This window comes from Pipistrellus hanaki (assembly GCF_964339955.1).
Source record: "Pipistrellus hanaki genome assembly, chromosome: 5".
NCBI lineage: Eukaryota > Metazoa > Chordata > Mammalia > Chiroptera > Vespertilionidae > Pipistrellus > Pipistrellus hanaki.
Genome location: NC_140507.1, coordinates 81,284,688 through 81,299,030, shown reverse-complemented (window position 1 = coordinate 81,299,030; position 14,343 = coordinate 81,284,688). Strand labels below are relative to the sequence as shown.

At 53.9% G+C, this 14,343-nt stretch overlaps 2 protein-coding genes across 2 annotated transcripts; both read right to left on the bottom strand.

Annotated features, from left to right (window-relative positions):
- Positions 1-145: 145 nt before the first annotated feature.
- MPV17L2 (MPV17 mitochondrial inner membrane protein like 2) lies at positions 146-2,966 on the bottom strand. The gene is made up of 4 exons (XM_084884792.1): positions 2,675-2,966; positions 1,856-2,026; positions 1,161-1,237; positions 146-1,062 (listed from the first exon to the last, which is right to left on the bottom strand). Exons 1-4 carry the CDS (start codon positions 2,859-2,861, stop codon positions 877-879), a joined length of 621 nt encoding a protein of 206 aa, XP_084740918.1. The 5' UTR covers positions 2,862-2,966; the 3' UTR covers positions 146-876.
- Positions 2,967-10,002: 7,036 nt separating this feature from the next.
- On the bottom strand, positions 10,003-13,368 carry IFI30 (IFI30 lysosomal thiol reductase). Its single transcript, XM_084884177.1, has 7 exons — positions 13,195-13,368; positions 12,104-12,286; positions 11,945-12,019; positions 11,631-11,723; positions 10,694-10,846; positions 10,462-10,515; positions 10,003-10,388 (listed from the first exon to the last, which is right to left on the bottom strand). Exons 1-7 carry the CDS (start codon positions 13,309-13,311, stop codon positions 10,326-10,328), a joined length of 738 nt encoding a protein of 245 aa, XP_084740303.1. The 5' UTR covers positions 13,312-13,368; the 3' UTR covers positions 10,003-10,325.
- Between the last annotated feature and the right edge of the window lie 975 nt (positions 13,369-14,343).

Sequence of the window (14,343 nt, the reverse complement as noted above, 5' to 3'; positions counted from 1 at the left end):
ATGAAGTCCCCACAGCCCACAACCAGAACGTGACCCTGGTGCTGCCCAGCTCCGGATCCTGGGGGCTGGCTCCAGGCTAGGCCCTGCTGAGTGGACAGACAATGTCCCTAGGGCTCAGAGCCCAGTAGTTTTTCTTTTTTCTTTTAAATATGTATTTTATTTTCTTACAGGAAGGGAGAGGGATAGTTAGAAACATCAATGAGAGAGAAACATTGATCAGTTGCCTCCTGCACACACCCTACTGGGGATGTGCCTGCAACCAAGAGACATGCCCTTGACCGGAATCGAACCGGGGACCCTGGAGTCCGCAGGCCGACACTATCCACTGAGCCAAATCAGTTCGTTTAGAGGGCTTGGGGCGGGCTGGGGGCTGGGGCCCAGTGCTAACGGTGAGAAGACCTGGGGGATGACTGTCCATCTCATGTTAGGTTCCAGGTGGGAAGACAGGCCTGGTCGTGGGCTTGGAAGGGGCAGCCCAGCCAGGTGCCCAGGAGTGGAGGTGGGGCTAGGATTCAGCCCAGGGCCCTGCCCTGCTTTGGGCCCATCCCCCTTCCCACCCAGTGTGTGGTCAGCTGGCATCTAGTCCAGGGGGTGGGGCAACTCAGTCCGCACCGGGCCACTCCTGCTGGGGGTGTCAGGGAGCCTGGGATCTGTCCATCCCTTCCTTCAGGCTCCTCACCAAGCTCTCCACTTGTCTGGGGGTTGGAGTCAGCCTCACTGAAAAGATGAGGCAGGGACCTGGCTAAGGTCCCGTTAGAGAGCTGAGGGGCTCAGTCTTCACTCTGCTGGTGATCAGCTTCCGCCTGCCAACCCGGGGGTGCGGACTGTCAGGGCACCGGAGGCCCTCACCCTGGAGGGGAGTGGACTGCCACGGGCTCACATGTGCGGCCCCTGAGCAGTTTCCTGGGCGCCCGGCCTGGCCACTGTGTTCACCCGGTACTTCAGGTAGGACAGGTAGGTGTCCCAGCCCAGGGTCAGGCCGTTGATGTAGGTGACTCGGAACTGGGGGGGCACAAAGAGGAAGTTCACCAGCTGCGCAGGAGGCCACACGCACCAGTCAGCCTGCGGGGAGGCACAGAGTGGGGTTAAGGGTGGGGCCGGGGAGCTGCGGCGGGGAGGACAATGAATGGGGCGGGCGGGACCCGGGATAGCATGCCCACCTTGTAGAATTCCCAGAACTTGTCCCGAAGCTCCTGGCAGCTCTCTTCCAGGGACTGGCCCTCCAGGCTGCCAATACCTGGGGAAGAGATGCGGTGTCAAAGGTTAGGGAGCCCAGATGATGGAGCCCCAGGGGAAGGACCCTGAGAGACCACTGCCCCAGGCAGAGGAACCTGACAGTTAAAGGCCCGCTCAGCAGTGTGGTAGGTGGAGAAACACAGCGCGGGAGGCAGGTGCACCTGAGGGACAGAGACACGCCCTTCCTGATGCTCAGGCTTTTATTACCTGTCCTTCCCAGACGAGGAAACTAAGCCTGCGGGGTGGGGAACAGGGAGAACTTTCTTCCTAGAGGCAAAGGCTGGGGTGACTGACCCATCAAACCCCAGGCTCAGCTCTTCTTCCTCCAGGCTATTGCTCTACCTGCTGACTCCTTCAAGTTTCAGAGTTCCTCCCTCTGGGAACCCCTTCCAACCCTTCCCCCCAGGGCAGCCCCATCAGACACTGTCCTCATCCCTCCTACCCTCAGTACCACTGTCTGTGCTCCCGCTGTTCACACCTGTCCCCACGAGGTCTGTCCTGGGACCGGGCCTCCAGTCCAGGACCACCCACCAAGGGAGGTGCATCCTCCCTAACACAGGCTGCTCTGCCCCTCCTGGCCCATGAGGGTTTGCAAAGCTCAGCTCACGGGGCTCCTTACCCAAGAAGTACCAGACACCCAGCAGGGGAGAGGCCACCAGCTGGTCGACGAGGACCTTCCTGAGGACGTTCGGAAGCCCACGGAGGCCGGACGCAGGGAGCAGGCGGTCCAGCCAGAGGTACCAGTAGTGTAGGAAGGGGCCCATGCTGCAGCCCACAGCAAACATGCTCACTGAGGGCAGTCCAAGGGGGTGGGGGGGGCAGGTCAGTACCTGAAACCTCCCCCTCCCCTCTCTCCCTGGGTAAGCCCAACGCCCTTCCTGAGACCACCCGGATCCTCTCCCACTGCCAGGCACCCTTCCAGGGGCTGCTTTTACACCTCACCTCATCCCTTCACCCCCCTGCGAGAGGACTCCACCAGCGCCCTTATTTCCAGGGAAGGAAACCGAAGCACAGCAGAAAGGGAAATCAGGCCCGGGCACACTCCCAGGCTGCCGGGGGTCCCGCCACCATGTGTCCTTGACTACCCCGGGCGCAGCTTCCCATTACATGAAATTCAATGCAGGGGGGAGGGATGCAGATGTAGGGGTGGGAGGGGACCAGACTCGAAGGGTGGGAGTGGATGGACACCCTCCTCCAAGCTGGAGGAAATGGAGACTGGGGAAGGGATGGGGCAGAGGCCCGGGTGGGAGGGGAGACCCGGACAGGGGCTGTCAGCGGCTGTCAGATTATAGGGTGCTCGCGGAGATCCAGGGTCCTGCCGGGGATTCGGCCCACGGATTAGGGGTCATGGCCCGCGGGTACGGTCCCGGGGTTTCCAAATCTGAGGTCGGGTCAAAGGTCCCCTGGGGTCAAGGACTAGCGGCATCGGCCTTCTCACCTGAGCGCCGCGGGTCGAACTTCTGGCCGGGCCGGGCGCGGATCTCCCAGGACTGGCGCGCGCCGTCCCCCGCCGCCATGAGAACGCCGCAGCCCAGCGTGTTGGTAAAGAGCAGCGCGCGGCCTTGGAACATGGGCTGCCCCACGGCCCACAGGCCGCGCAGCCAGCGCCAGCCACCCGACGCCATCGCGCTCGGGGGATCCAGGAACCGGCGCTCCGGGCCAGCCTGCCCGGCGCGACCAATCGTGCCCCCGGGATGTGCTGACTGCTCGGTGCTCCGCTTTGCCCGCCCTGAGAGATGTCATCCAATAAAAGGCCGACATCCTACCCCTCGGCCAATCCCTGAACGAAGACACGCATGGCCGTGTAGACCAATCACAAGCATCGCATCCCACCACGCCTGCCAATTACTGAGGTATCACTCGCGTTTCCCCGCCCCTTTCTCCACTGGCCTATGGGTAATTATCTTACCATCTTAGACCGCACTGACCAATCTCAGACCACCATTACGCCTGTCGTCCCACCTCTCGCACTGAGATGGCCAATCACGCTCTATTGTTTTAGCTTTTCCTATTTCCAGATTCTCGCGAGATTCCTGAGTAGGAGCGCGGACTAGTGGCCATGTCAGCTACCGGGGCGGAAGTCTAATCCCACAAAGACTCACGGTATTGGAGGTGGGGCTACAGTTCCACGGGTCCAGAACTTGACCTTGGTCTTGACTTTTAGCTGGGCTTCTGACCTTAGTGCCACAATAATAATGAAATTGTTAGGCACTGTTCCAAGCACATTACGTGCAGTAATTTGTTTGGCAGCAACTCTGCTGCTGCACAAATAATCATATACCCATGGTATTTCCCGTTTTACTGTAAGGGAAAATGTGAGTTTCCACGGAAACCTATGCATTCACCTACAAGAATAGGATGTCACAAACTGCAGCCTGCGGACCAGATCCTGTCACTGCCTCTTTTTGTGAAGCCCACGAACTAAGAATGTTTCTTACATTTTGGCATTAGTCAGAGGGAAATCAAAATAATATGGGGCATGTGAAAATTACATGAAATTCAAACTTCTGTGCCCATTCGTGTCTGTGTTGTTTGCTGTCATTACAACGAGGAGTTGTAACAAAGACTTTGGCCTGTAAAAACTATAAACTATTTATTATATGGCACTTTACAAAAAAAAAAAAAATTGCCTTTCAGCATATTCTGGTTCTGATTCTATGGAAACTTTTTTTTTTTAATTAAATTATTATCTGTGTACATATGCCATTGCCCTCCCCCCCCCCCATTCATGCCCTCCCTCCCCAGAGTTTTGTGTCCATTGGTTGTACTTATATGCATGTATACAAGTCCTTTGGTTGATCTCTTATCTCCCCCAGATCTCCCTACCCCCCTCACCTTTCCCCCCCTCCCCCCCGCTGTAATTTGACAGTCTGCTTGTTGCTTTACTGTCTCTATATCTATCTTTTGGTCCTTCAGTTTATAATGTTCTTTATCATCCATAAATGAGTGAGGTCATGTGATGTTTCTCTTTCATTGACTGGCTTATTTCACTCAGCATGATGTTCTCCAATTCCATCCAGGTTGCTGCAAATGATGAGAATTTCTTCTTTTTTATGGCAACATAATATTCCATTGTGTAGATGTACCACAGTTTTTTGATCCAATCATCTGCTGACAGGCACGTAGGCTGTTTCCAAATCCTAGCTATTGTAGATTGTGCTGCTATGAACATAGGGGTGCATATATCCTTTCTGATTGGTGTTTCTAGTTTCTTGGGATATATTCCCAGGAGTGGGATTACTGGGTCAAATGGGAGTTCCATTTTCAGTTTTTTGAGGAAGCTCCATACTGTTCTCCACAGTGGTTGCACTATGGAAACTTTTGTTAACATAAAAACATTCAAACCTGTAAAGAATTTTTATGAGTTTATTTGAGCCAAACTGTTGACAATGGCCAGGAAGCAGAGCCTCAATGGATTGAGATAATGCTTCAGAGAATGGCAGTTTTTTCATCTATTTTATACATTGCAATCAAAGGAGGGGACATAGATGGGTTACATGAAACCCACTGGTGATAGATTAGAGAGGTGGGAAAAAAGCAAAGGGTGGGGGTTCCTCTGGGACTGGATGAAAAGTAAAATGATAGACACATTGAAGTATGGTAGCAATCATCTCAGGTAGAAACTGCTGTTTGGGTTCTGCATTTGTTTGCTAAAATGATAGAAAGTTATTTTGGCCGAAACTGGTTTGGCTCAGTGGATAGAGCATCTGTCTGCAGACTGAAATGACCCAGGTTTGATTCCGGTCAAGGGCATGTACATTGGTTGCGGGCACATCCTCAATAGGGGGTGTGCAAGAGGCAGCTGGTTGATGTTTCTCTCTCATCGATGTTTCTAGTTCTCTATCCCTTTCCCTTCCTCTCTGTAAAAAATCAATAAAATATATTTAAAAAAAAATAAAATGAAGTTATTTTGATTTTCTGAACTTATATATGCTATCCCAATACTCCATTGATGTGGTTTGAATATCCCATTGATTGTGATCTCACTGGTTCCTGAAGCACATTCTTCTGAGAACCAGGACAGCTCAATTATTCCAAATTAGAGGCCTGGTGCACGAAATTCATGCACGGGGCATGGAGGAGGGTGTCCCTCAGCCCAGCCCCCACCCTCTCCAATCTGGGACCCCTCGAGGGATGTCTGACTGCTCATTTAGACCCAATCCTGGTGGGATCGGGCCTAAACGTGCTATCGGACATCCCTCTCACAATCTAGGACTGCTGGCTCCCAACTGCTCATGTGCCTGCCTTCCTGATTGCCCCTAACTGCTTCTGCCTGCCAGCCTGATCACCCCCTAACCACTCCCATGCCAGCCTAATTGATGTCTAACTGCTCCCCTGCCAGCCTGTTTGCCCCCAACTTCCCTCCTTTGCCAGCCTGATCACCCCTAACTGCCCTCCCCTGCAGGGTTGATCTCCAACTGCCCTTCCTTGCAGGCCTGGTGCCTCCCAACTGCCCTCCCCTGCTGGCCATCTTGTGGTGGCCATCTTGTGTCCACATAGGCGCAGGATCTTTGACCACATGGGGACAGCCATATTGTGTGTTGGAGTGATGGTCAATCTGCATATTACTATTTATTAGATAAGATAGAGACCTGGTACATGGGTGGGGACCAGCTGGTTTGCCCTGAAGGGTGTCCCTGATCAGGGTGGGGGTTCCTTTTGGGTGTGGGTGGCCTGAGCAAGGGGCCTCTGGTGGTTTGCAGGCCAGCCATGCGCCCTGGCGACCCAAGCAGAGGCCCTGGTATCTGGAATGTATTTACCTTCTACAATTGAAACTTTGTAGCCTCTAGTGGAGGCCTGGGCCAGCCAGGGTGTGTGGAAAGCTTTACTTCCTCCATTGCCAGGGGCAACCCTACCCTCCTGCTCTTTCCAGCTCCGTGGCTGCCACCATTTCTGTTTGGATTTGTTTACCTTTTATAACTGAAACTTTGTAGCCTTGAGTGGAGGTTTAGGCCAGCAAGGGCAGGTGGAAAGCTTGGCTTCCTCCATTGCCTGGGAAACCCAAATCTCCCTCCTGCTCTTGTGGCTCTAGCCATCTTGGTTGGGTTTATTTGCATACCTGCTCTGATTGGCTGGTGGATGTAGCAGAGTGATGGTTAATTTGCATATTACTCTTTTATTGGATAGGATTGTCTCAGTAGCTACAGATAACTGAGTTTCAGTTGACTCAGTGGTCCTGGAATCAGAAGAGCACAATTATCCTAAATTGCCCCGGTGGTCCCAGATAATGTGTTTCTGTTGATTCAGTGATTCATAGATACTTTAGATCAGTGTTTCCCAACCTTCTCTCATGATGAGAATCACCTGGTGGAGTTGTTAAAACACAGATTCCTGAATCCCAACTAAGAAGTGCTAAACTAGAATTTTTGAGAACATATAGGTAAAATTGCATACCTAACTTAGTGCTCTGTATATAAAACCTGTCTTAGAGCACTAGTTAAGTATACAATTTTACCTATATGTTCCCAAAAATTCTAGTTTAGCACTTCTTAGTTGGGATTCAGGAATCTGTGTTTTAACAACTCCACCAGGTGATTCTCATCATGAGAGAAGGTTGGGAAACACTGCTTTAGATAACTAACTTGCTCAATCTCGCCTCTGTAAAATGCTTTTCAAGAAACCGGTTCCTCATTCCATACCCAAAGATGTAACCAATCCCTTTGTGATAGTCTGCCAGTGTAAGCCAGATGTGGCAAGCTGTCTGGAGTGCTTTTGCTCCCTCGTATGCTGCCAGCTTTTAATAAATGACTCCATAATTCGAGTTTTTGCGGTGTCCTTTGTAAGATGGGGGTTATACTATGGCAATATACTTAGGTGGGTGCGGATAATTAACAGCCAGCAATTAACATGATAACAAAATAATGAAGAAATTTGTGGTATCTGTCCTGCTGCCCAGGCACATTAGACTGTGCCTCAAGGGCTCCAGAAAAAGGGAAGTTACAAGTTACCCAGGCATTTGCAGGATATATTGTCATAGATGCAAAAAGACAGATAGGCTCAGTTAAGGTAAAGCATGACCTTGCCAGTGAAGATACCAGCCTAGAAGGTGACTACCCACCATAACTGCATTTGGTTAAAGTTTAATTTCAGACCGTGCTTTGTGGTTACTTTAGGTCTTTGAGTTTGCAAGCCCGCCATGCAGGACTCCCCTGAGCTGCTTGTCACGTCAGCATGTGGCCCCTTTTGTCCACACTTTTTTTATAAACTGTAGTTATAACTGATAAGAGCAAAAAATAATCTTTGCCTATGGACATGCAAATGAATTCTGCCAGGTGGAAAGACATTGTCCCCCAATTATTTTTGCCTTACTTTGCATATTCATTTTAATATCCTGATATGTTTGTTCTTTAGATCTCCTTTAAAATGGTGTTAACACCTGACCATTTTTCCTCATTAATAATAAGTTAACAATTTTTTTTAAGTTAACAATTTTTAACACATGCCCATTTTTACATCTGTGTGAGAATCACGACTTTACCTTTTTTGGCAAAATTATCCTTCAGCAATTACTGCTGTCAAGTACCTCGGCCTGGTATTACAGACTTTAGATTTTACTGATCTTGGTGGAAATCTTCCAACATGCTTTAAAATGTCCCATTTTGATTCACAGGAGAGTCAGGTAAACTTCATCAACAACCACATCCAAGAAACCAAGTTTCACTTTGGGGAGCTGATGTTTATAAAATCTTCTGTTAATGTAAAACAAACAAACAAATAACACACACACACACACACACACATTGAAACCTGTAAAGAATTTTTTTTATTTGAGCCAAACTGTTGACACATGCAGGGAAGCAGAACCTCAATGAATTGAGATAATGTTCCGGAGAATGGCGGTTACATTTGTATTTATATATTGCAATCAAAGGAGGGACTTAGGTGGATTGCCTGGAATTCATTGGTGATAGATTAAGGAGGTGGGATAAAGCAAAGCCGGAGGGGGGGGGACACCCCTGGGATGGATAAAAAGTAAAATGAAAGAGAAGAAGAAAAAAGTAAAGATAAAAATTATGAACAATAGCCGAAACCGGTTTGGCTCAATGGATAGAGCATCGGATTGGGGACTGAAGGGTCCCGGGTTCAATTCTGGTCAAGGGCATGTACCTTGGTTCCGGGCATAACCCCAGTAGGGGGTGTGCAAGAGGCAGCTGATCGATGACTCTCTCATCGATGTTTCTAACTCTATCTCTCTCCCTTCCTCTCTGTAAAAAATCAATAAAATATATTTTTTAAAAATTCTGAACAATAAATACATATCTATCAACAAGTGAACCTAAAAATCAAGTGAATTAAAAATCTGAGAAACAGAATAAATAGAAAGGGAGTGGACTGATAATTCTCAGGGGGGAAGGGGTATGGGAGGTGCAGAAAGAGACTGGACAAAAATCATACACTTATGGATGAGGACAGTGAGGGGGAGGTAAGGGCAGAGGGTGGGGTGGGAACCGGGTAGAGGGAAGCTATGGGGGGGGGGGGGGGCAGAGAAGGAGAAACAATTGTAGTAACCTGAACAATAAAGATTTATTACATTTTAAAAAAGTAAAATGATGGACACATACTTAGATAGGTGCAGGGATAATTAACATGATAATGACGGAATCTGTGGTATCTGTCCTGTCCAGACACATTAGGTTGTGCCCCAGGGGCTCCAGAAGAAGGGAAGTTGCGAGTTACCCAGACATTTCAAGGACATGTTATCATAGATGCAAAAAGACAGATAGGCTCAGTTAAGACCTGCCTAAGACGTAACTGCCCACCATAACTGCTTTTAGTGAAAGTTTAACTTCAGACCATCCTTTGTGGTTCCTTCAGGTCTCTGAGTTTGCAAGCCCACCATGCAGGTCTCCCCTGAGGTTGTCAGGTCAGCATGTGGCCCCTTTGGTCCACACTTCACAGGAAAACTGATGCATAACTGCCTTGCAGGTTTTTTTTTTGTTTTGTTTTGTTTTGTTTTTTTTAAAGAACTTACTAAGGGGCATAGATACTGCAAGGTGAAACCTGGTCCACTTTCTCATCTTTAGTTAGCCAATGATAGAGTCCAACCTGAGATTCCTTACAGAAACTTCCAGCAAAGCAAACTGAATGATGCCTGCTGCATCCTGGTAAATCACCGGACAAATCTAATTAGACCTGCCAAGGAAGTTCTTTCTTTGATATTCTTTTATTGATATTTATATTTTTTTATTGATTTCAGAGAGGGAGAGAGAAACATCAATGATGAGAGGGAATCATTGATTGCCTGCCTCCTGCATGCCCCCTACTGGGGATTGAGCCCATAACTGGAGCATATGCCCTGACCTGGAATGGTACTCGGATCTCCTTGTTCATAGGTTGACACTCAACCATTGAGCAACACCGGCTAGACAGTATTCTTTTTTCTTTTTTTTAATTATGAGACCATTTTCCCAAGTTTTTTATTTTTTTTATATATTTTATTGATTTTTTACAGAGAGGAAGGGAGAGAGGTAGAAAGTCAGAAACATCGATGAGAGAGAATCATTGAACAGCTGCCTCTTGCACACCCCCACTGGGGATATGCCCACAATCAAGGCACATGCCCTTGACCGGAATCGAACCTGGGACCTTTCAGTCCGCAGGCCGATGCTCTATCCACTGAGCTAAACCGGTCTCGGCTGGACAGTATTCTTTTTAACAAATATTATTTGACCACAAAAAAAAAAAAAAATGGAAGGCAAGCTTGCTATTTGTGACAATAGGGGGAACCTGGAGGATACTGTGCTAAGTGAAATAAGTCAGAGGACAAATAGTGTATGACTTTATTTCTATGTGGAATTTAAAAAAGTAAAACTCATAGAAACAAAAGAACAGCAGTTGTCACAGGCCGGGGGTGGGGGAAATGGAAGGATATTGATGGTCACAACACCTGGGAGGGTTTATTAAACTCGTTTCGATGTAGCACCATTCTCAGCGGTAGATTCCTGATCGTGGGGTAAAATGTTGAGTCTGGACTCCATGGGATGTGTACGTTATCTGGATGGTGAGCTGTAGCCGCCGAGTCAGGGGTCAGAAAAACGAAGGCAGGTGGAGCTCATGCTTCCATGGGCTCCCTCCAAGGGCAGCGGCTGTCACTTGAAGCAGACGTCCCTGTGGGAGCTGGCCTGGGAGGGGCAGAGCTCTGGCTTCTCACCCTGGAGGAGAGAGTCCGTGAGTTGGGGGCCCGAAAGAGACCCTCCCCGCACCCGATGCCTCCCTCCGGCTTACCTGGTACAGCTGGCACACGAGGGATAGGAGCTGGTTTGTGTCTTCCAAAGGTTTCTGCACAAAGCAAGACAGGAGGTCACGAGGGCTACCTGCCTGACCACCCCATGCCAGGCCCGGAAGGGGTTGCAAATGGCCCCACGTCTGGCCCCTGCCTCCTATCTCCCAGGCTGGTGGGTACATCCATGACCCCGGTCCCTGCCCAGGGCCGACCCGAGGGCCACAAGATTCTTACCCCATTGACGACGACCCAAGGCACATACTCATGGGGGGGCTGCAGAGCGTCTGTAAGTTGGGCGTTCCTGTGCAAGAGCTGAGTGCCGCGGTCCCCCATGGCACACTTCATGATGGCATCAGGGGACTCCTTCGGGGCATAGATCTGCAGGCACTGAGGGCAGAGGAGGGCCAGTGAGCCTGAGCTGTCTCCTTGTTATCCCCCCAACAGTCCCCCTCGGGGCCCCCCAGGCCACGTTTCTGTTTCCTCCCTGGCAATAAGGGACAGTCGGGTCCAGAGCAATGTAACAACGCATGTAAACAGCAGGTGCTTCATACATGCTTGAGTGGAGGCCCCTGAGGCAGAAGCTCAGGCTGCTCCTGAGTCTGCTAGGACCAGACCGTCAGCCCCGGATGCCCACATTTTCCTCAGAGTTTGTATCTGTGCTGTTCCCTCTGCCGGGAGCACCCCTCCCCCAGCTTCCTCAGCATCCCCTCCGGCTCCCTCCCCCTCTGTGCTCTCCTAGCCCCAGTGCGTTCCACAGGGCTGGGGTGCCTCGGGGTGAGTCCTCCCGGTGGCCTGAATAGTTGATGAGTGAATACTTGATCGGGACAGGAGAGTCATTCCTTTGGGAGCTCCTTTTCGTAACCTTCCGGGGAGGTGGGCGGGCCTTCTGGTCAGCCCCACACCCCGGCGGAGGGTCATCGTCTGTGTCCCCACACCCTCCTGCTCCCGGAAGCCCAGCTCAGAGGCCCCTCCTAGCAAAAACACGCCCTCCGCTCCCCGGGCCCCAGGAGACCCTCCTGCCCCGGGTTCACAGACTGAGGCGTAGAAAGGAGAGGGCAGTTCCCTGGGGCCGTCCAGACAGTGGCTGTTGGGGACAGGACTTGAACTGGGTTCCCTGAGGGTAGGGAAGGCCGGGGCCCCCCAGCCCAGGCCACGTAAGGGTCTCACTCACCGGCTTCAGGTTGGCCTCCATGTCATCCAGTTCCTCTAAGCAGACGATGGTTAGGAAGGCCGCGCTCCACTCCAGCTGGTCCAGCAGGCAGGCCTAGGGGCGGGCGGGCAGAGGCCTGAGAAGGGCCCAGAGCACGCCAGGACCCCTCTGGTAATAACCACGGGCCCCGTTAGCAAAGCAATGCACGGAGACACATGGGCAGGGGAGAGAGCTGGTTCCAATCCCGACTGAGCCGGATTTTACCTTCATTACCCCCCCCCCCAGCCTCCCGGGCCTCCGGGCCCCGCCCCCATGGGGCCCTGGGGGCCGCTCACCTCCACCTTGTTAAGCTTGCACTCCTCCTCTCCGTGCTGGCACGAAAACTCCCACTTGCCGCTGACATTATGTTCCTGCAAGGCAGCGAGGTGAGTGCGGCGGCTCCCCCGGGGGTCTCCCAGTCCCGGCCCCGCCTCAGGGTCCCCGGCGCCGTGTACCTGGGCGTTTCCGTACGGCACCAGCGTGACATTGAGGATCTCGTAGACCATCAGCCACGTGGGGAACAGCTCCCGGACCAGGAAGGCCCTGCAGCCGCCGCACAGGGCCTCGTAGTAGAGGCTCACGTTGACGCGAGGCGAGGAGGGCTTCCCCAGGGGCGCCAGAGGGCACGGGAGCCCGGCCTGGGCAGGGGGAAGGGGGAGGAAGTCCGTTTAGCTCTGCTCGGTTCCCTTGCAGAAAGGGAGAGCCAAGCGGTAAGCGCCCCGTCCCGAGCGCACTCTTGACTCTGAGGCTTTCCTGAGCCCTTAAATCTGCTTGGCTGCAAACCAGACGGGGCAGACCTGTGTACCGCAGGCGATTCATTCATGCACAGCTCCTGCTTTTCTCCAGGTGAGGCGAAACCTCGGGCCCAGGGGAACCGTTTACCGTAAGGACGAGGCAAGAGCACTTCTGGCCCCTGACCTCAATCCTGCCTTCCCAGAGGTGCATACCGCAGGAGACTAATGGATGCTCATCTGATGCCACTTCATTCCCAGAGCCTGGCCCTTACACCTGCTCTGACTCCTCTTCCTCTCCAGGGGCCCACGGAACCCCTCCCACGGGGCCACGGAACCCCTCCCACGTCCACGGTGGAGGTGGCGCCTAATAAGTGCTGACTTCCGGCTCCAGCCGAGTGGGGGCGCAGGCACCCAGGGTTGGAGCCGGCCGCCCCGCCTCCGAGGCGCGTGCTGGCCCCGGAGACCCGGGAGCTCTCCCTTGGCCGAGGCGCATCCGATAGGGATGCGGGCGCCACTGGCAGCTGGTCTGGGCTCCCCCTGACCCCCAAGAGGAGACCCTGACCCCCCACCCCACCCCCAGGTGTGCACAGGTGCTCGGTGCACCCTGGGGCGGGGCGGCGGGGACGCAGGGGGGACAGCGAGCGTCTCCGCTGGAGACGGGAAAGCGAAAGTCCTCCGAGAGCGCGGCCAGAGCCCGGGGTTTACCAGGGGATTTCGGCCCCGGCGGGGCGGGTCCCCCCCAGATCGCGGGGAGCCGCCGGGCCGGGTCCGAGGAGGAGGCGAGCCGCCCGCCGCCGCCCAGCGGCCCCTACCTGGCAGGGGGCCGCCCCCCGGAGGAGCGAGTCCAGCGGGGCGCGCGCCTCGGCGGGGACCCCGAGCAGCAGCGCCAGCAGGAGCGGCAGGAGCGGCAGGAGCGGCGACCGGGCCATCGCGGCGTGGGCTGGGGCGGCGACAGGAGCAGCCGGGGGAGGGCGCCGCCTTTAACCCGGTCCTGGCCCTGCCCCCGGGCCGGACCCGCCTCCCGGGCCCCCGCCCCTCGGGGCCGGGCTGGTGTCTCTGGTGTCTGCCATTCCCTCTGGGTCTGCCCCTTTCCAGCCCGCCCTGTCCCCCCCGCCCCCCCCCCCCCCCAGGTGCTGGGACAGCAACCACTTGGCCATCCCGCCGCCGCTCAGGGCCACTCAGGGCCGCTCAGCGGTTCACCTCACCCTCACTCCAGCCCAGAGACTGGGATCTGGGATCAAGCTGGGATCAAGCTCCTGGAGCGCAGGTGGGGTGGGGAAAGACACAGAGAGGGAGATGGAAGGGTCTTCTCGCCGCACAGAGCCCTTGGGGCAGCTAGGGTGGTCTAGCCCCCTGCCCTGGCCCAGCATCCGTGCACCACAGGGGGCTGGGGAGGGCGGGCGCGACTCCCTACCTGGGAGCGGGCACTGGCTGCACAGCCCGGGACCCTTTCCCTCGCCTGGCCCAGGACCCCCGTCACTCCTAGCCCAGGGGCCCTGCCCCGCACCCCTGCCCCAGTCCACCCCCCAGCCCAGATACAGTCCCGAGGAGCTGACTCAGACTTGGCCACAGCTGGGCCAGAAAGCAGAAGCCAGAGCAGTAGGGCCTCTCACTTCTCTTGGCCCCCCCTGACCTGGGGGGGCGGGGGAGGAAGCTGGTGGTCATTCTCCCCAAGGCCAGGGGTTTGGGGGAGGGGCGGCGGCATGCATCCCGGCTCCCAGCAGGCTCCCTGCAAGCTCCCAGCAAGCGCCCGTGGGGTTGGAGCAGTAATCGCCGAAGCCTGTACTATGTCCAGGGGTGGAGGGTGGGGAGGCCATGTAGGACCCATGTCAGCCAGACCAGGTTCGCCCCAGGACTGTGCTGGGCACCTCAAGTGATGGAGCCTCAGTTTCCCAGTCTACAAAAAGGGAGAAGAGGGAGGTTTGGGAATGAAGCCACCGCGGAAGACTCGGAGGCAGAGG

What these genes read in the sequence shown, in the direction of transcription:
- IFI30 (XM_084884177.1), bottom strand. Translation starts at nt 13,311, where the DNA reads ATGGCCCGGTCGCCGCTCCTGCCGCTCCTGCCGCTCCTGCTGGCGCTG. An exon ending in GGGGGGCGGCCCCCTGCCAG is followed by an intron (nt 12,287 to 13,194) that starts GTAGGGGCCGCT and finishes CCCCCTGCCCAG; the next exon opens with GCCGGGCTCCCGTGCCCTCT. An exon ending in TGCCGTACGGAAACGCCCAG is followed by an intron (nt 12,020 to 12,103) that starts GTACACGGCGCC and finishes GCTGCCTTGCAG; the next exon opens with GAACATAATGTCAGCGGCAA.
- MPV17L2 (XM_084884792.1), bottom strand. Translation starts at nt 2,861, where the DNA reads ATGGCGTCGGGTGGCTGGCGCTGGCTGCGCGGCCTGTGGGCCGTGGGG. An exon ending in GTTCGACCCGCGGCGCTCAG is followed by an intron (nt 2,027 to 2,674) that starts GTGAGAAGGCCG and finishes GACTGCCCTCAG; the next exon opens with TGAGCATGTTTGCTGTGGGC. An exon ending in GGGTGTCTGGTACTTCTTGG is followed by an intron (nt 1,238 to 1,855) that starts GTAAGGAGCCCC and finishes TCTCTTCCCCAG; the next exon opens with GTATTGGCAGCCTGGAGGGC.